The 20,516-nt window shown below is 33.7% G+C and overlaps 1 protein-coding gene and 1 long non-coding RNA gene across 3 annotated transcripts; one reads left to right on the top strand and one right to left on the bottom strand.

Annotated features, from left to right (window-relative positions):
* Positions 1 to 1,004: 1,004 nt before the first annotated feature.
* Positions 1,005 to 1,568, top strand: LOC144851384 (uncharacterized). The gene is made up of 4 exons (XR_013614175.1): positions 1,005 to 1,087; positions 1,184 to 1,289; positions 1,338 to 1,443; positions 1,492 to 1,568. It is a non-coding gene; the product is annotated as an uncharacterized LOC144851384 (long non-coding RNA).
* Positions 1,097 to 20,372, bottom strand: LOC144851360 (proteasome activator complex subunit 4-like). Of its 2 annotated transcripts, XM_078708770.1 has the most exons (40): positions 19,995 to 20,372; positions 18,695 to 18,835; positions 18,220 to 18,336; positions 17,866 to 17,910; positions 17,412 to 17,561; positions 17,233 to 17,296; positions 17,057 to 17,131; positions 16,832 to 16,951; positions 16,291 to 16,380; positions 16,018 to 16,076; positions 15,515 to 15,721; positions 15,167 to 15,353; positions 14,805 to 14,959; positions 14,308 to 14,461; positions 13,980 to 14,078; positions 13,602 to 13,739; positions 12,841 to 13,056; positions 12,409 to 12,563; positions 11,873 to 11,968; positions 10,428 to 10,599; positions 9,856 to 9,954; positions 9,519 to 9,677; positions 9,086 to 9,214; positions 8,555 to 8,746; positions 8,055 to 8,194; positions 7,824 to 7,877; positions 7,411 to 7,540; positions 6,838 to 7,079; positions 6,403 to 6,472; positions 5,885 to 6,010; positions 5,299 to 5,451; positions 4,454 to 4,782; positions 3,910 to 4,130; positions 3,421 to 3,497; positions 3,172 to 3,300; positions 2,413 to 2,565; positions 2,171 to 2,324; positions 1,910 to 2,055; positions 1,646 to 1,812; positions 1,097 to 1,597 (listed from the first exon to the last, which is right to left on the bottom strand). In XM_078708770.1, the coding sequence occupies exons 1-39, from the start codon at positions 20,186 to 20,188 to the stop codon at positions 1,678 to 1,680; spliced, it is 5,472 nt and encodes a 1,823-aa protein (XP_078564896.1). In that variant the 5' UTR covers positions 20,189 to 20,372; the 3' UTR covers positions 1,097 to 1,597; positions 1,646 to 1,677. The 2 variants fall into 2 exon arrangements, with proteins under 2 accessions (XP_078564896.1, XP_078564895.1); XM_078708769.1 differs by having other exon boundaries at positions 1,097 to 1,812.
* Between the last annotated feature and the right edge of the window lie 144 nt (positions 20,373 to 20,516).

Raw genomic sequence — 20,516 nt, 5'->3', positions numbered from 1 at the left:
TTTTACAAAATTATTTTTTTAGAAAACACAAACTAAAGAAAAACATCATTTCTAAGGAATAAACAACCAAGTATACAATTGGTTGTTCAAACAAATAATAATTAGCAAATGTAATTAATTCGCTTTATTTATTTATTTGCAATTGGCGTTTATTATCTCATAATTGAGAATCATCATCGGTGGTATGTGCGCTTTAATAGTACGTCAGTAGTATTATTATTTCACTTCGCCTCAAACATGTCCAGAACCAAGCAAACTCCTGCAATTAATAATTTGGATCCGTCCCTAGTAGTAGTTTCCAAGGATTAAAATATATATCACTGCATATTTAGTAACAAGTTAAACATCACAAGGTACTCTGTATAATAGTTTACATTACATACGTGTCACAAACTGTGTAGTGGCACTATAGATTGGTGCTTAGCTTGTTCGACAAACAGCACAGGTTCAAATCCGTACAAAGTTTTCATACCAGAATAGTTTGGAATATTACTATACATAGCCAAGTTTATATTATTTGTTTTTAGCGTTTCTTTACAAGCTTGCGGATGTTTTCTCAAATTTAAGTATAACACGCCATGTGTGCCAAAATGTGTTTCTTTTACAAAATCGCCATCTAGAACCTAAACAAGAATTTTACCGTTGTTTCATTCTTTAATATGTAATTTGATGAGAGTTCCTTTAAATTTACCCATTATTATTAGTTTTACATTAAAAAATTATGTAATTTAAAACCTTTAATAATAATATAATAAATATTAATAAAATAATTATTAAATATTTTAACTGTTTTAAGTGATAAAATTGGTTTAAAACATGTTACCTCTCTCTCTCTACACAGTTTGAGTTAAATTAAGTATAAATAATACATATCAAAATTAACACAGCAAATGATCTCTTTGCTAATTTATGCATGATAAACTTTATAAACCAAAATGAAGATTATCGTATTCATGAATATTCATGAGTAACTGGTATCAAGGTTTACCAAAGACAGGGAAGAGTTAAATTAACCATAACCAACCAATGACCCAGTGCATAATAACCAATGGGACAAAAACAAATTCATTGATGCATAACTAATGAGGTCAAATGAATGCATTGACGTCTATGCATAATTAGCATGGTGATACAAGTAGATCAGTCAAAATTACCAATTGGCCATTGATGCATAACCAATGAGGTCATATGAATGACCTGCATATTCATTAAGACCTATGCGTAATAGCACGGTGATACAAGTAGATCAGCCAAAATTACCAGTTGGCCATTGATGCATAACCAATGAGGTCATGGGAAATGGCCAATGACCTATCTATTGATACATAACCAATGAGGTCATGTAAATGACCTGCATATTCATTAAGACCTATGCATAATAGCACGGTGATACAAGTAGATCAGTCAAAATTACCAATTGGCCATTGATGCATAAACAATGAGGTCATGGGAAATGGCCAATGACCTATCCACTGATGCATAACCAATGAGGTCATATGAATGACCTGCATATTCATTGAGACCTATGCGTAATAGCACGGTGATACAAGTAGATCAGTCAAAATCACCAATCGGCCATTGATACATAACCAATGAGGTCATGAGAAATGGCCAATGACCTATCCATTGATGCATAACCAATGAGGTCATATGAATAACCTGCATATTCATTGAGACCTATGCGTAATAGCACGGTGATACAAGTAGATCAGTCAAAATTACCAATTGATCATCCGTAAACTGTTGCTTGTGCTCCTGCCAGTTGTCGTGGTGTGTCCGTCTAAAATCTGAGAAAGTCTTTCGAACAGTTAACTGTGGGAAATAAGAAATAAGTTTTAACAGATGAAGTTTATTTTAAATTTTATTTGTTGTATAAAATATTTAACCCTATGTGGAACAAAATGTTTACCTCTATTGGCTGTGGGTCATGGAGATGGTCAGTCAAGTCCATAAGGATCTGTGGCATCCAGATAGGGACATCGTATGGACACGATTGTATACAGGCACTGAGCCCAAGTACACCGGCATGACGTTGTATGATAGAAGAATAGAAAGCTGAAAAGAAAACACAAAACATGATTACAGGGGTCAAAGTTCAAAGGTCAGGAGAACTTACAGGTTAAAAGTGGAATGGTAGGCTGATGCATGTATTAAGTTGAATGGTAAATACCTTCTGCATTAAACTGTGGATCCTGAAGTCTTAGTCTCTTTGCAGGCAGCTTTGTCTTACATAACTTCTCAAAGTCTTTCTGGAGTTGGGAGTCTATCTTAAAGAATCCGCAGTGAAATAGGCCACTCAGTGTTGTAGCGGCTGCTTCACGTACCTGATATTGTAAAATAATACTATTCATTTATATGTACTGGTAATGATAGGCAAGTAAATAATGAACACCTTGAATATATGCTAATTACCTCAAGTCGCTCATCTTTCAGCAGGCCAACAATGAGGTTCTTAATTTGTTCAACATACTGTGGCTGACTGATGGCATACAGGTTGTAGAAGATCATCACTTGCATGTATTGTAGCATGCTACATTTACCATGCCAAGAAGTACCAATAGCAACCTGATAAAGAGAACATAGGTACAGTATGTTGGTTACCAGATGTCTTATTCTTTGCTTACTGTGAGCCAAAGTGCGTGTAAGTGTGGTTCCCACTAGCACGTAATGCAGTGACGTATCGACGCACAGTGCTGTATTGTGTAATCACAAGTGGGAACCGACAACGCAACAGTGCTGCAAACATCGCTACGGGAAATCAAATCAGTTTGATTTCACGCAATGATACAAGCCAAGAACACTGGAAAGTGCAGAGCGTAGCCAACTATGCGGGGTGAACCTGGTCAGTCCACGGAAGCCAACTTTGACGCGAAATATGCAGGTTTGATTTCACGCAGGCAGTGGCAAACACAATTATTGGAATTTTCTTACGTTGCGGTGCATTGCTAGTGAGAACCACGCTTTACTTTCAGCTTTCAGCCACTAGAGACGCAACACAAGCGAGATGACCACTGACAAAAGCGACAGTTTACTCCATTGCTTGTAATTGGTCACTTACGTTGCATTACGTCCTTGTGGGAACTAAACTAAGCATTAGCCAATGAGAAAGTTATTTCTACATGCTTTAGCTTACCACTAGGCCTACTGTTCAAATGTTGGTTGTTTACTAACCTGCTCCAGAGCCTTTATCGCATGTGGAATAATATGAGAGGGCATGAGGCTTTGCGCCATGCAGGCTAACGTCAGACAGGCTAACTCACTCAGTTCTTCATCTGATTCCACCGTCTCTAGAGGTGCAAGCTATGCAAAAATACATGTAAAACATTTACTACAGAATCTTGAATGTATAAAGTCTAAATTGTACATAATACTGCAGCATTGAAAGTCTCTACATTTATGAAAAAACAAATAGATACTTACCATTGGTAAAAATTGCAGCATTTCAGGTGTTACATGCGAAAACATTTTTCCTATACTGCCAATCAACCATTTCATTACTATATTGAAAGTAAATTATTGGTGTATAAAGTTTACAACAATAATAATAATAATATCGTGGATTTATATAGCGCCTAATGTTGTGTAACCTCTAAGCGCTGAACATTATTACCGTGGTCATTTTTTGCATCAATACAGTATGAAAACAAGTTAAACTTATAATGTACCACAGAGGCACTACTGTATTGTATACATTTTATACACATTAGATATCATGTATGACCATTGAGTCAGAATAACCTGCACGTGCCTTATCATACAACAAGGCCCGGAGAAACGTCTGGACTCGTCTGCGCTGTCTGAATTGAAACCGGACAAGACAAGTCTTGGGGAGAACATCCAAAATGTTTAACTTTATCGATGCTGTTTGAGATGGCCTTATTGATATGTACATTTTGAAATGTGATGTACCTGTTTTACTAAGCTTAATTATATCTTGTCTGGCTTCATCTTCACTTGATTGCACTTCCATCACCTCCATGTTGCTCGCTGATGCACCGCCCTCTATCACCAGCGATTTTAGAGCTGTTAGCCTGGGTAGTAACTTGGAAGCAAAGTCTTGTGTGTGTGGTGAGGTAGGTACATTTCCATTAGGCATTGTGTAATCAAACAGGAAAATCCAGGACAAGACACTAGAAAGCAAAGGAGTATTTAATCAACTAGCACATTTAATGTAGCAACTACAAAGTAAGCATATAATAAATACTAGTAGTGTCATTAATAGGCGTCCCCTGAATAGGAGTTGACTGTAGTGTCAACATAATATTATAACATGGGTTCAAGGATGTAGCCAATCAGACGCACTGAAATGAGTGTAACTTCTTTCTAGGCTAGGTTAAGGTGTATTCACCCAAAAAGGTATAAGTGAAATTAGTTCATAGATCCATGTTATAAAACAAATAATGCACAAGTCTAAATTTGTATGTTAGTTTATATGCGGCGACCAGTTACTTACTTTCCAACTCTATCCCGTACGTTCTTATAAGTGTGTGTAAGGTGTTGCTCAAGGTAGGCCAACAACCTATGAAGTAGGCTCGGTACTCTCCACTCCTGTTGTACTAGACATCCTTGTAGGACAAACAGCCGGCTTGCATCACTGAAAGAGCCACCGTCTCCTCTGATGGGGCTTTCCATGAGTGTCTCTAACAGCCAGTAGAGTTTACGAGGGTCACGACTCTCACTGGCGGCAGTGAAGCAAGTGTTCCAGTCTCGTATCGTCTCCACCGTCATTTGACCGAGTACTGTGCGAAGGATTGGTACTAAGAACTCCCATAGCTTCTCAATCTATATTAATAAACAGCATCTATTTTATTTGGCATTCTGAACGTTTTTGTATATTGGGTTCATAAGCATAACACCAGCCTCTTTATTTATATAAATGAAATAAAACACCAAAAAAAAAACAATGATAAATTTTGATAATCTTTTTTTGTATTGATGCCACAGCTGGTGGCCAATTGTTTGTGTTTTTGGAAATGAAATAATAATAATAGTTATTAAAAAACAAATAAACAAATGAAATAAAATATTCTAGAGAATCAGATTATAGGTGAAAGAAACTTTAAGCTTTGTCTACACTATCAAACTTTAAGTGACAAAAAAATGTGATGTGCCCAAATATGGTAGTGATATGCTCAAATATGGTAGTGATATGACATCATCATGTCCATATATGGGCACATCACATTTTGTTGTCACTTAAAGTTTGATAGTGTAGACAGAGCTTTACCTTTTTAACCAACAATCTTATATACACGATATATTTGTTATTGTAATATAACAAGTCCAGCCGTACTTTACCTTTTCATATGGCCAGTGCTTGTAGCCTCTAATAAGAGCTGATACAATTTCAGAAAGACATCGTTGGCTGCTTTCCTGAGTGTCCTCCGAGAGTCTTTGAAGATGAGGCTTAAGAACCGGTAGAAATGCATCATCAAAATTACGAAATAATCCCTGCAATAGAGTATTGTATCATATAATAATAACAACAATATTAATAATAGTATGGAATTATATAGCACACATACCACTCACGAAAAAAAAAAAAAAATTAAATTCAATATACACTAAATGAATGGAGTGGTGGGTTGGTGCTATTGATGCCTAAATCCAGATGTTCCTGGGTTCAAGTCATGCCTAATGCATTTTATCTTAAACTACAATGTAGTATCAAACAATATAATATTAATATAGATTTATATAGCGCACATACCGCTCACAAAAAAAAAATTAAATTCAATATACACTAAATGAATGGAGTTGTAGGTTTGCGCTATTAATGCCTAAATCCAGATGTTCCTGGGTTCGAATCATGCCTGATGCATTTTATCTTAAACTACAATGTAGTATAAAATATTAAAACAATATAAAAAATTAAAATACTGACCTTGAAGAGTGTGAAACGTTTACTTTGGAATTTATCCTTTCCCTTGCGTTCTTCTAGCGACAAGAAACGTATTAAGCGTTCTACAAAATCTGCATCGCTGAAAGCTGTGTATATTGCAAGTTCCCCCTAAAAGTAATAAAAAAAAAAAATATTGTATATAAAATAAAACGATACAAGATGATGACTAAATAAGAAGTCATCTTAGTTCATCTTGTATTGTTTTATTTTATTTAGCTCTACCTCCATGTATCGTGCACTCTATCCAGGTGATTACTTATTCTCATTTTCACAGATTTCGTCATCTTAATTGTTTCAAATTATTTATTAATTAACATTTCAGTATATCACCAGGCGGTTTAGAATTCATGTTCTATGCCTGTTTTGTTTATTGTATATATATATTATTATATTTTGTTTATTGTATATATATATTATTATATTTTATTAAACATATTCATTTATCTTAACATTTAACTGTTGAAATGTGTGTCTTCGAAATGAAGTAGGAGTATACGTACTGGTGATAACTCTTCTATACTTCTTCCTAGCTTAGGTTGTTCACTCATTGGTGCATACACTTCAAATGACCTGAAATAATATAATGTTTTTCACTTATAAAAAGACAAAATAAACAGTTAAATTCAACCAAAAACCCATTGACTATTTCTTGGATTAAATTAAATTTTTTCAGGTAAATATTCGATCTAATTTTTGGTCAAAGTGAATAACTATTATGTGACATTAAAAGGGCATAGTCAACAAAAAATGTTAAAAAAGAATTTTTTTCTGGGGACAATATATCTTTAATTGATACAACTGACAACAGTCAACCCAATACCAATATCCCTAGGGCTTGGATAATAATATGTTTGATTTTCTGAGGAGTATTCAGAATGTGGTTTTTAATAGTTCACTATAGTATGTCATGTTGATAAAACAAGCAAAACATTTACTTTGGCCACTGGTAATAACCCCAGTGTGTTTTTTCAACAAACACCATCTTCTCCCATTCTTCTTTGGTGGGTGGATGGGTACAATCGTAGTGGTGCCAGGTATTATCGGAACGAACACCTGGGTTCAATCCCTCTTCTGATGCAGATGATGTTGATAATTTCTGGGCAGTTGGGTCTATGACCATCTTTTTGTGAGGCCGTTTTTGCTGTTTTAAAATTGCACCTACTGTCGCGATAGCAATCTATTGAGAAATAAAAACATAATGTTTAATTAAGAAATATAAGTGCTTTTATATTTATTTTTTATAAGTTTTATAAGTATTTTCATTTTGTGTTAAGAAATGTATGCTAAAATAATTATGTTAAGAAATGAATATGGTTAAGAAATGAATATGTTTAAGAAAATTAATACGCTAAGAAATTAATTTATTAAGTGAATGTTTTAAAAACTTAACATTTTTAAATAGATGTACTGTATATGTTAAGTTATGAATATTATGAAACGAATATATTTTTAGTAATAAAAGGAAAAAAAAAAATTTTATGGTATCTAGAAAATTAAAAAAAGGTTACCTTGCGAACCGTTAATGCTTCGTGAACTAGACTATTGACCATAAGACGAACACCACTCGGTGGAAATGGAATGTCCGTCCGTATAAGCAATCCTAGAAACCCTAGTGCCAGCTGGGAAAACTTCCAACGTCTATCATAAACAATAGAAAAGAATATTGATATATTATGTGAAAAAAACACATGGTTACTCTAACACTGTATCTTTATTTATTTTTTTAATTAATAGTATTTATTTTTTTTAAGGTTCGTCCACCACAAGATGTTTGTCTTTATCTTGCCACGCATCTGCCTTCATTCTCTGACCTATTATTCTTTTCCTATTTTTGTCAGAGTTTGAAAAAAATAAAACATAAGTATTCATTTCTAAATTCATATTTTAAAAACGTAAATAAGAATATAAAATAATAACTTACAGATTTCCATCTTCAATTAGGTTAACAAGAGATTCCACTAAATTGTTATAAATCCTGCAAAAAAACAGAGTTATTTAAGATTCAGATTTATTTGGTCCTTGCGGAAATTCATGACAGGCACAATCACTAATATAAAAATACAATTGACATACAAAATATGTAAAAATAAAGATAAACAAGTACTATTCCACTCAAATTCAAATCCTAGGCTACTAAAATCTTAATACCTACCTAGTATTGTCTTGGTTCCTTCCTTCAAGCCATATCGTAGCTTCTTTCAATTCATCTGGTGATAGCCCAGGTTTGCTTGCTGCAGGGATTGCTGCAGAATCAAGCAGTGGATCAACAGCCTTTAAACATTCATCAGTTACCTGAAAAATATGCAAATTAGATTGAATACTATGCAAATTATGCTTACCTTACCTATGGTTAAAATATGCAACTCAATTTAATTATGGTAGCATTATATGCAACACATAATAAATTCCACTGCAGATGGACAGTATGCAAATTAGATGGAAAATATGCAAAATAGATTATATCTATTAATAAAATAAACTAGAAATGTACTTTAAAGGTTTGTTTACACTGTCGAACTAATTTGACAAAAACAGTGTGATGTGCCCAAATATGGTAGTGATATGCTCAAATATGGTAGTGATATGACATCATCATGTCCATATATGGGCACATCACATTTTATTTATAGTGCAGACAGAGCTTTAGATTACCTGATAGTTGACTGCAACTGTGCTGAAGTGTTTTTGTATCTTCACCATAAGTTTGTCCATAACTGCTGTTATAGATGGCTTCTCCGAGTGTCCAGCTTGGATGATTGCCAACCAGGAGTCATGTAGCACCTTCCACCTGTGAAAACATGCAAATGGTGGACGACCATGCCCTACCATTATGTACAGAGAACCCTATGAAAAAAACAATAATAGCAATTAGTATCTATGTGCAGTTGAATAAGTCTCTTTTGTAGTAATTTCAGAAAATCAAGTGTTTCCAGTTTATTGGAAATTGAGATAACTCACAATTGGGCATTTGAATGTATACACATCAAAATAAAAAATCTTTATTTATTCATAAATGTATAGCATACAAGATAAAACCCTCCTCCACCAAAAGGCATTCTCCCACGAGTTTGTGGTTTTATTTATGAAACATAATATATAAATATATATACAGAATAAACAAAAAAACATTTTAAAATCTAAGCTGCTAAAATGTCTTCAACAAATTTGGCAATGATCTTTTACCTTAAACTGGTGATGTGGAATATCCTTATCCTCTTTCAAGCCTGCTAAAACCTTGCTTACAGTGTCTCGCCTTGAGGCGCTATAATAGTCATAACATTGTAGCAACACCTCCTGTGCTTTGGTACGTACCTTTAAGGAAGGCAAACAACAAATATTATAAATAATGTAAAAACTAACTGTATTCAAATTCAACAAACATATATTTCATCAAATGCCACACAAATAATACAGAGCATAAAAATGAGGACCACCCTAGAAGTAAACATGTCTCAGTTTGGTCCTTTGCTATTTGGTCTATGATACATGGTATTAAAAGCAAACACAGCAGTGGCACTGTAGCTTGGTGGTTAACATGCTTGCCTTCCAATCCAAGGTTCAGGGTTCAATCATGAGTTTAAATAAAAACTGCTGAGAATTTGTCTTCATAACTTACCACGCTGTAATGACTTGTAGACAAGGTCACAAGGTTGTGAACTATGACCCGGTCATTAGCAGTATACAGTCCTTTACTACTGTTGATCCTGCGGAGGTCATGCTGAAGGTAGATCCTGTCAATCAGAAGAGGTCGCAGGTGCCTCTTGTTTTTTCGTAGCTATAAATCAAATGAGACTTAGTTTATATAAGCAAGATAAATTATAAAATAGTTTATCCATCCTATAATTGGCGAGTAAATCGCTGTTGGATGTCTAAGAAATGAAAAAATTGTTATTCAAAAATATATCATTGTTGAAAACTGACCATATACAGAATTTGTAATTGTTGATTCATACCTTGTCCTCCATTGACCGCTTGACCAAAGCAAAACTATGGCTTCTTGAGTTGTATTCTTCTTTACTGCATCCAAAGTATGACACAAGATTAGAGTAAATCTTGAAGAAAAAAAATGTTTCAGATAAAATCATAGAATACTGAAAAATTATTCATAACATTTTGATAACTAATAGACAGGGTGGAGTTTAAAACTCTGAGAAAGTATGTACAGCTTGTGAATCTGTGCACATTTCTATCCAAATATCTCCAAAATGTTTCTGTTCATTAGATAACCTATTACATTTTGGTTTTTCAACACTAGTTTCTTATTTAACAAATTTAGATAGACTTCTTATAAGTAGTGCTATGAACAGAAAATGTGTTGTTAAACAGATTATTTTTACTTTGGAAAAGGCTTAGTTCCCACTAGGATGCAACGCAAGGACATAAACGCAACACAAGCGTGTTGACCAATGACAAGCAACGGTTGAAATAATACATCGCTTGTGATTGGTCAACTCGCGTTGCGTTACGTCCTTGTGTTGCGTCTCTAGTGGGAACCAAGCATAAATAAAATAAATTGTTGACTCACAACAATGATATGCAGCATTGACTTGGTATCGTCGGCATGATGGTGCAACATGTACGCTTGTAAGTCATTCATTAGATTTGCAACCTCCTCTCTTGTGTTGTTGAATACACCTCCAGTGTCAGGTACACCAGTTGTAAGATGCATCTCGTTGTAGTCCGCTCTTGAATCATTTCTGTATTCAAGAAACATTTATTACAAATAAATCCTTTTGTTTAACAAATCCAAAAGAAATTACTCACATTCTTTAGCTTTCTCCATCTTGGCTGATGGCTTGATCACAAGTGATCCGGTCCACTGCTACTTCCTGGAAACCTGTTGTTATTGTTTCTAGGTGACGTCATACTTTTTCGTAGCAATGATGTGTATACGTGATAGAAATATACGGATTTGTGGATTTCGGATGTTGATTCCTTTCTAGTTAAAGGAATCAACATCCGAAATCCACAAATCCGCCATCACAGACCATGCAGCGCAAGAAAACCACATCATCGATTGGGAGGGGGCCAAAATTCTTGACAGAGACTCTAACCCATTCAAGCGTAGAATCAGAGAGGCAATCCAAATCAGAAAGAGGGGGGCTAACGCAATCAACCGCGACGAAGGGGCTGTATATCTCGATCACGTATACACATCATTGCTACGAAAAAGTATGAAACAATAACAACAGGTTTCCAGGAAGTAGCAGTGGACCGGATCACTTGTGATCAAGCTATCAGCCAAGATGGCGAAAGCTAAAGAATGTGAGTAATTTCTTTTGGATTTGTCAAACAAAATGATTTATTTATTACCTACAATCCTACAAAATGCACTTATTTACGAACATTTATTACATCAAAATGACAATACAAAACATAATATAAGAAAGCACTCAGAAACTGAGTGAAGTACTTGGCAACACATATATCAGCGAAAACTATATTCAAAGAGAGAGGGTTAACTACTTGATATTTTGTTCCATGTTAAAAGAATACAAAGGGTGTGCTATTTAATATCTCATATGATAGATACAAGACAGATTTTAATATAAATAAGCTTTTGTGACGGGACCAATATATCAATTTTCTTGTTGTGTTCTGTAAGTATATACCTACAGTATTAACAACCAACAATTCAGGACAATAACTTGTAGATGCTATTGTGCTAGAAACAAACAAAGCAACGCGTCTAGAAAACGTCATTTTTGTCTATGGCACACATTTTTAAGAACAGAATTCATGACAGTTACAATAGTCTGATTCAAACCATAGTTACCATACTTTCACAATCCAACCTACACCAGCGTTGGTTCAAATTGGTATTTTAGGATATTGTAGGTTGGTTTTGTGGAAGTTGCTTATATTGTTAATTTTCTGGTGAAATTGTTTCTCTTTTTGTTTTTTGTATGATTTGTATATGGATGTACTATCCAAAATTAAGAAACAAATGAATGAAAATATTAAACTTACACATCAGCCAATGGTTCCTTGTTCCACCGAGGCAGAATGAATGCCATTCCAACAATGGTGTTAAGAATGATTGTCAACGACTGCAACAATTCATCTCTGAAATAAATAAGATACCTGTTTATACTCCTGGGTAAAAATACATAATACAGAGGGACTGTTAAAAAATGTTTGAAGCTTGAGTGCCCTATATCACAATAAGTAATCCTCCATGGTATAATCCCATGTCCGAGTGTAATCTAACCCAACTAATCTAAGCTAAATTTAGATACAATATTACCCAAATTTCATACCCATGTACTCTGGGACTATACTCGGTATTATGCTTATACGCATATTCAATTGATGATATCTAAGTGGTTGCATGTTTATGTCTTGTCATTTTATAATTTATTAGGGTCCCTAATGATCAGTTTTGGCTGGATGGACCAACCTCGTAAAATGTTGTTGAAATAAATAAAATAAAGAAATTCAAATTTGTCAAATCAGATGAATATTAGTCAAAAGGTAAGCATGACATGTATACAAACATAATTTACCTGGTAAGAGGCTGTCCTTGAACAAAACCTTTAATCTTTTCAATTTCTGGACGAAAGAAGATATCAAAAAATTCTTTGGCCGCCTCTACGCCTTTTTGAGTTGGAATATGCCACTGAATGTTGAGGGATTCGACATCACCAGTTGTACCCCAATGCTATAGAAATAAACAAATTAATACTAATAATATGTTGAAAGTTGAAAAAATAATATAAAAGGTATCCACAAACACATAGCTGGAATCTCATTGTAATGTTTTTTCTATTTTGTTAATGGTGGTCTCTGCTTAAAGTCTATTTCTAGACTTATTTTGACCACTATATCCATATTCATTTAATGATTTATCAAGAAAACGTATGTATTATTTGTGGAAAATCAATAAACAAAACAAAAAAATTATCTTCTGCATGTGTTCAGTCATACTCTCTACTTACCCTAATTGGGAGATACTCTGATATAGGTCTACTTAGGCCTTCAGCAATGCTGCAATACTCTAGTGGGTAGATGATTGTCATAGCCTTAAGAAAGTACTTGAGTACAGTACTAGCTAACTGGTAACCCTGTTTACATCTTAAATGTAACGTGGCGCGTAGAACCTTTAAGATTGTACTCTTGTAGGTTAGCAGCACTGCACTATCACAGCGAACAATCTAAAATATAGAAACATTTCAATAATAATAGAATTTCTTTGATATTGATGATGATTAAGATGAATAGAGATGGAGATAATGATTATAATAGTGACAATGATGATTAAGATTATAATACTGATGATGATAATAATGATGATGATACTGATGATGATACTGATGATAATAATGATGATGATACTGATGATGAAGATGATGATGATGATGAAGATGATGATGATAATGATGATGATAATGTTGATGATGATGAAGATGATAATGATGATACTGATGATGATGATAATGTTGATGATGATAATGTTGATGATGATGATGAAGATGATAATACTGATACTGATGATGATGATAATGATGATGATGGAGATAATGATAATGATGTATGATGATGATGATACTGATGATAATGAAGATGATGATAATGATAACGATGATGATAATGATACTGATGATTATGATAATATAAGGATACATCATACTATGGTAATTGGCATTAAGGCAATATAAAGCTTAATGACTAAAAGAACAAATAGGATGAAGCCAAGTACCTCTGACAACACTTGAAGGTTAAATAGAAGTTCATTGTCAAGCTCCACTTCATTCTGTACCTCTTCTGATGACGTCAGTGACAACACTATACGGCTACAGTGAGGGATGAACTTGCTCAGTGCTTCTGTTGGGCTTACCTTTAAAAAAATTATTATAAAAATAATACTACCACACTTCATCCCGAAAAATGCATTTTACTGCAGCCTTATTGTTTTAAGTAATTTTATAAAGTTAAACAAGAAAGAAATCAAAGAAATATCAAATGAAGAGCAGGATGAAAATTATATATTGCCACAGTGGCAAAATGCCAAGAGGGTTTTGAGAGGGTCTTTAAATGGTGACCTTTCTTAGAAATGGTGACCTCTCTTAGTACTAACCTTCACAGTAGATCTACACAAACTTGCTAACATTTTGCCCGCTACTTTGGTTTCAAACACTCGGGATGACATGTAGCGAAACAGCTTGTCCAACGCAACCTGTAAAATAGTGGAAAATATGAGAAAGGCCAAGGGAAAAATAGTTGACTGAAATGCTAAGAGTCAAGACCCTAAAGCTCTGTCTACACGATCAAACTTTATGCGATAAAAAAAAGTGATGTGCCCATATATGGACATGATGATGTCATATTACTACCATATTTGGGCACATCAAACTAGTTTGATAGTAGACAGAGCTTAACAATCTTTCCTTTGACTTTATAATTACCTGATAGATTTGAGGAGAGCACTGGTTGAGCATGGTACTGAAGGTGGATGCCAGCCCTACCTCAACAAGGTTCTCCTGCCGGTTCACCTTGGCTTGAGTAGAGTCTTGTGATGTTGTGTGTTCAAATGTGCTGTTCTCAATCAGTATGAAACACCTGAAGAAAATGAAGAATTATAATCATAATGATGATGATGTAATGATTTTGTGTCCTTCCAATCAAAACTTGTCTGTAGTTAATAATTCTCAAAACTGTGTTTAGAAACATGTTTATTTCTTATTATATCCCATAAACAGCAACTAAATTTGTTATTTATTTTTATTTTATTCATTTGGCCCAATAGCAGGAAACCCACTATCGTCTGAAAGACATGCGGCTCCATAGAAAAATGGCTGTGTGTGGGGTAACCCCTACTCATCTCAAAAGATGTACTAGCTTCTTTAAAGTGCACATGAACAAAAGGTGAATTGAAATACATTTTTATAAATGTATTAAATACCTTTCCATGAAGAGCGTGATGAAGTCTTCAAATGCTGCTGTAGCTGAGCAAAGTTCACGCTCTTGTTCTGTAAGATCCGTCCAGTGCAAGTGAGCTTGTGAACAGTCAACTAAGGGCACTAGGGCTACGAACGTTGAGATGGCTTGAAATGTTATCTAAAGGCAGTTGGAAAGGTTGGTTAAAACATAATGGCTATGGTGGGCTACTGGGGACAAAATCTAAGTGGCTTGGTCAAGATAATTCACAAGTTCACAGTATATATTGTAATAGCATCTGTATGTGAATTAATATATATAAAAATACACAATAAAGATAAACTTAAGAATCTATATTATTTTGATATTTGGTCTTATTGCACTTACCATACACTTGATAAAATCATTGGGATCAATACCAGGTAAGACCGCCATCATCAGTGGCAATACATGAGTGGGGCCCTCAGGAAACCGCTTGCGGCCCTTCAACATGGATCGTGCAACTGATACCACACAGCTCAGAGTTGCAGTCAATTGATGAGGCTCAGTGAGCGTTTCCAAAGCTGCATATGTCCTGAAATGAGAATTGGTATATTAGGGGTTTTTTCTAGGATTTTCGTAAAAAGGGTATAAGAATCTAAGTTCCCTAAATAAATTTAAAGCAAACCAAATATTATATCTAATATTAAAGTATAAATAAATAAATTTTATTTTCATTATTATTAAACTATTTACTTTTCTAGAAGTTGTGGTATAACTAGCTCAGGTCTAACAAGTGACAGACACTGTAGGCCCACAGCAGCATCAATGTGTCCCATTTTACTGAAGATAGCCAGGAAAATAACTGGTTTGAAAGCCTCTACAAACATCGTAATGTCACTCTCAGTCAGCCTGTAGTCTTCTGGGATACGATTTTGCCAAGATTCAGGTGCATATCGCTCTCTGTAAAAATGAATAGTAACAAAATTAAATTGAGTGTTGGTGTACGTCTCCTGATAAATACAATTAAAATTCCTCTTAATTAAAAACTTGTTATCTCTTCTCATAAAGTAGTATCTATAGTACATGATAATTAGTACTGACTCTCACATAAGAAGCTCTGGGGTATTAAGTTTTTCCAAAGAATAACAGATTTTTTCATACAAAATTGATCCATTACATTTTGAACAACAATTCACCCAATTTCACATCAAAGGATTTATATTATACAATTTTTATAAATAATTGTTTTAATTTACCTGTGTAAACGATTTATAAATGCTTGAGGGATTTTGTGGAGTACCCGCTGTAACTTGAACTGAAAAAATTAATATTAAAAATATATAATAAAAACAACAACGGCAATACGATATCAGTGGATTTATAACTAAATACCGTTTTGATTTTGCAATTATTTGAGAAATTCCCTCATGCTATTCCAGTGTGTAAACATGTGTAGGAAGTACTGTACCTATCCTCACTATTTATTTTGGTTAATATTCAAACGTAATTAATAAGATAGCTGAACTTACTGTAAATTTTCCCGCATTCGATGGATGAAAGAACGATTCAACAGCTTTGAAGAACGTCTTCAGGTGGGTCAATGCTTCTTGATCTTTTCCCTGTATAAAAGATATATATATATATTTATAACAGAATTAACTTAACAAATAATCAATTCATCATACACACATATTTACTACCGATAAATAATATACACTAACAGGGCTGATTAGAATTATAATTCTTCAATTTGATGATCTGTCCTTTTTTAAACAGGTTTTAGCTAGATAAATGAAAGATATAAAGCTCTGTCTACACTATCAAACTAGTTGGACAAAAAAAAGTGTGATGTGCCCAAATATGGTAGTGATATTTTTTAAATATGGTAGTGATATGACATCATCATGTCCATATATGGGCACATCACATTTTTTGTCACATTAAGTTTGATAGTGTAGACAGAGTTTACAGGGGTGATAAAAAAAATTAGAATTCTTCAATTTGATGATCTGTCCTTTTTTAAACAGCTTCTAGCTAAAGATAAAATGACAAATATAAGAATAAACCAACCATCATTGCGACGATGAGTGTTGCCATGACACCGTTTGCGTAACCTTTTGTGCGACGTGCGACTTGTAACTTCTTTGAACCCACAGGCAGGTTAAAACCTCTTAAGTAACACGTCAAAAACTAGTGAAGAAATAAAAAAAAGGGAACATATGTCAACTTGTCTGAAACTGGTTTATAGATTATATTTTGAATAGTACTATGAACCTAGGACACCTAGATACTAACTTTCTCAATGTAAGGTTTCCAGTCAATATACCCAATGTTATCTTCAGCAACTCTCGCAAATAATTCTAACAATGTCTGAAAAATAAACAAAATATGTTATTCTGACACTCTACACTGATTGTTTTTATTCACATGTTGTACTTTTTGTTATAATGTTGCTACTGGAAAATACTTACCCCTTCCCATTGGGGTGAATTATGATAACTATCCCAAATTTGTAAAAACTCATCTATCCAAAGTCTGCAAAAAAAAAAAAAATTATTAGATGAAAATCAATTGAAGCATAGCAACTGGAAAACATATATATCGTCGCTCAAAATTCTCCCCAGCAATTTCTGATAATGTGAATACTCACTTAAAGCCCATGTGATGTTTCTCTGGTGGTAACGTCGTTGGTAAGAACGACACAAAGTAAGTTATCGCAACCTCCATTGTGTAATCAAACGGACACATAAGAGGGCGCCATTCATCCAACATCTCCTGCGTTGATTCATCAGAAAAATAGCTACAAAAAATTTTTTGGGTTCATTTTTCTGTTTGACTGTGTTTTATTAACTGTATGCATTATAAGTAAAGCTCTGTCTACACTATCAAACCAGTTAGACAAAAAAAGTGTGATGTGCCCAAATATGGTAGTGATATGCCCAAAATTGGTAGTGATATGCCAAAATATGGTAGAAATATGACATCATCATGTCCATATATGGGCACATCACATTTTGTTGTCACATAAAGTTTGATAGTGTAGACAGAGCATTATATCATTCTTATTTATGAGATTATACCTAAAAGGCCATTGTAAAACTTACACTCTTGCACTTTGTACCAAATTCTTTAAACAGCCTTCAATAGATCTGGAAGAACAATACAATAGATTTAGTAGGATGTCAATAAACATAAAGTACAGAGAATCAAACATAACTACAGGTACTGTATATAGTTAATATTTACTGTAGACTTAAAAAATAGCAGATTTTCTTGTTAAAATTGGTTAACTCAGTGACTATGGTGTAAACTGCCATTGATAAGATCATTGAATGAAATCAGTTCTGGTATCAGGGGAAAGCTAGTCTTGCTAAGCAACTACCTCGGATAAGGATTTAGACCAATGAAGTCATAATACAAATAATCAGTAGCACAGCCTGTGGTAGATGTATACTCACCCTGGAATCCATTGCATTCCCAACTGTTCATAAGATGAGTAAAGAATACGCTTTACCAACTCGTAAAGTGGTCGCCAAGGCAATACTAGGTCATCTCGGGATAAAATATTACGTTTCCTATCAGATAGAATACTCATATATTATTAAAAGCATACATGGAATTTGCTAGTTAGTTTGTGAGATCTTAAGCTCTGTCTACACTATCAAACTAGTTTGACAAAAAAATGTGCCACAATAAAGTAGTGATATGCTTAAATATGGTAGTGATATGACATCATCATGTCCATACAGTATATGGGCACATCACACACACACACACACACAGATAGTGTAGATAGAGCTTCAGAAAAATTAATTATATAAACAGTAAAATAATTAGAAGTTCACTACAGTAGGATAGTATAGAAAATTATACATTATTGAAAATTTAGTAGTTTGGTTTAATATTCATAAACAATTAATTTAATTTACATACTTGAGAAGAACATTTAGAATCTTTGAAAACCTCTCAACAAGTTTAAACTCCAGATCAGGAATCGTAATGAGTTCATGGTAAAGGTGAATAAATGCTAAATGGTCAGCCTTGCTAAACTTTCGACCATACAGATTGATGTACCTGAAAAACAGACAATCATATTTATTTTATTTCAACAATATTTTGAGGGTGGGAAACCCAGAAATAAAACCATTCGTACAGTATCAGTAAATAAATACAGTTACCTATAAAACAGTATTATCTCGAGACCCAAATTTGAAATAATAAAAATTAATAAATATTATAATAATAAACAATAACTCTTGTATGATGGCTTTATGTTTTTATTATTGGGTACAATCGAGGCATAATAAAACTTTATCTACGACATCTTAATGACAAAGGCCAATCTATTTTGGAAATATCACAGTATTCCGTCCTTATCAATGATATGCACCACTAATTTTCTAATCCTAAACCTGAATGTAGATTCTGGAATACCCTAGAGCTTCAAAATTGCTCAGTCATGACCTCATAAATGACCTGTAGTAGCAATGCACCAATAGAAACATTGCTTACATATTTTATTTACTAGAAGAGTAAACAAAATTAATGGTGGATATTTAATTCCTGCAAGTCATAATAATATAAAGAATTAAATATCTGTACATCTAAAAAAACACAAATTATCAATCATAGTATACGATGCATTTTATAATAATTGTAATAAATGTTTCTAGTTTAATATAGTGAAATTAGGTACATACAGTCAAAAGTATGTTTCCATGAATGAAGAAATACAATTCTTTATATTACTGTAGTTGGCATGTCTCTGGAATCAGGGAACATGATCATAGCCATGTACCTTTGAGCCCAAGCAAGAGATGATAGGGCCCAGCAGATTGCTGATTGGGAAAGATTATTTACAGTAATACAGGGTTAGGTTTAGCCTAATTTTGTTTATGTTGGATTTAATTAGGAGTTTATATAATAATCCGGCCCAGGCTATACTAGAGAGAGTCTAGGTTGATCGTCTGATAATCGCTGAACCTCTAATTAATAATACAAATTAATAATAATAATAATTGCTTGTCATTGAAATTATTTTTTTAATCAATAAATAAGATTAAGACTAAGAGACATCATCATTCATACTTCTTTATTTTACTTAACTTTTTAGGTTGGCATCTACCAGATGGTCTAGCAGCTAGTACTTTAGCTAGTAGTAAGCACTGCTGCAGTGCTAGTTAAGCCTATATAAAGCAAAATTCACAAATTAATCTAGGCTATCTATTCTTACGTATGTAGCCTTGCTGTCCAGTACGCTACGCCCGGTCGAAGCTCTTTCAACTGAACCGATCTGGCCAAATTAGCCTTTATGTCCGCAATCTGGCTGTTGGATTCTTCATCCACTGATTCAGAATACGGTAAAACTTTGTTGTAAATAATTTCTTTTTGCGGTGAAAATCCTAGTTTGTCACTTCTAGACGACATTTTGCTCAACTTTCTGGTGTATTTTATAATAATCTTATGTTGAATAAATCATATTTTCCTATATTTTCTATACAAAAATCACATCATTTTCTAGGCCTCTCGATCCTTGCTCTGGCTGCTGTGTAGTGTGTGAGTGTGACTCGTCAAAATCATTTTTAGACAGGTCCATTTAAAAGTCAAGAATAAATATTAATATTTTGTTTAAAGTAATATATTAGTATATAAACTTGGTTGTAAATACAATTACAATAATAAAAGAAGAATTTAATTTATGAATTCAAATTCATTTAAAGCGATATCTTAGGGTGATTAAAACAAATAAATACAT

Source organism: Antedon bifida, chromosome 9 (assembly GCF_963402885.1).
Source record: "Antedon bifida chromosome 9, ecAntBifi1.1, whole genome shotgun sequence".
Lineage (NCBI taxonomy): Eukaryota > Metazoa > Echinodermata > Crinoidea > Comatulida > Antedonidae > Antedon > Antedon bifida.
The sequence above is the reverse complement of the archived record's forward strand: the minus strand, read 5'-3'. Positions and strand labels throughout refer to the sequence as shown.

Bases quoted from the DNA above. Each gene is read 5' to 3' on its own strand.
- LOC144851360 (XM_078708769.1), bottom strand. From the start codon at position 20,188: ATGTCGTCTAGAAGTGACAAACTAGGATTTTCACCGCAAAAAGAAATT. The intron at 16,381-16,831 runs GTTGGTTTATTC...TCTTTTATACAG, and splicing joins CACTCATCGTCGCAATGATG to GGAAAAGATCAAGAAGCATT. The intron at 14,960-15,166 runs GTAAGTGCAATA...AACTGCCTTTAG, and splicing joins ATGATTTTATCAAGTGTATG to ATAACATTTCAAGCCATCTC.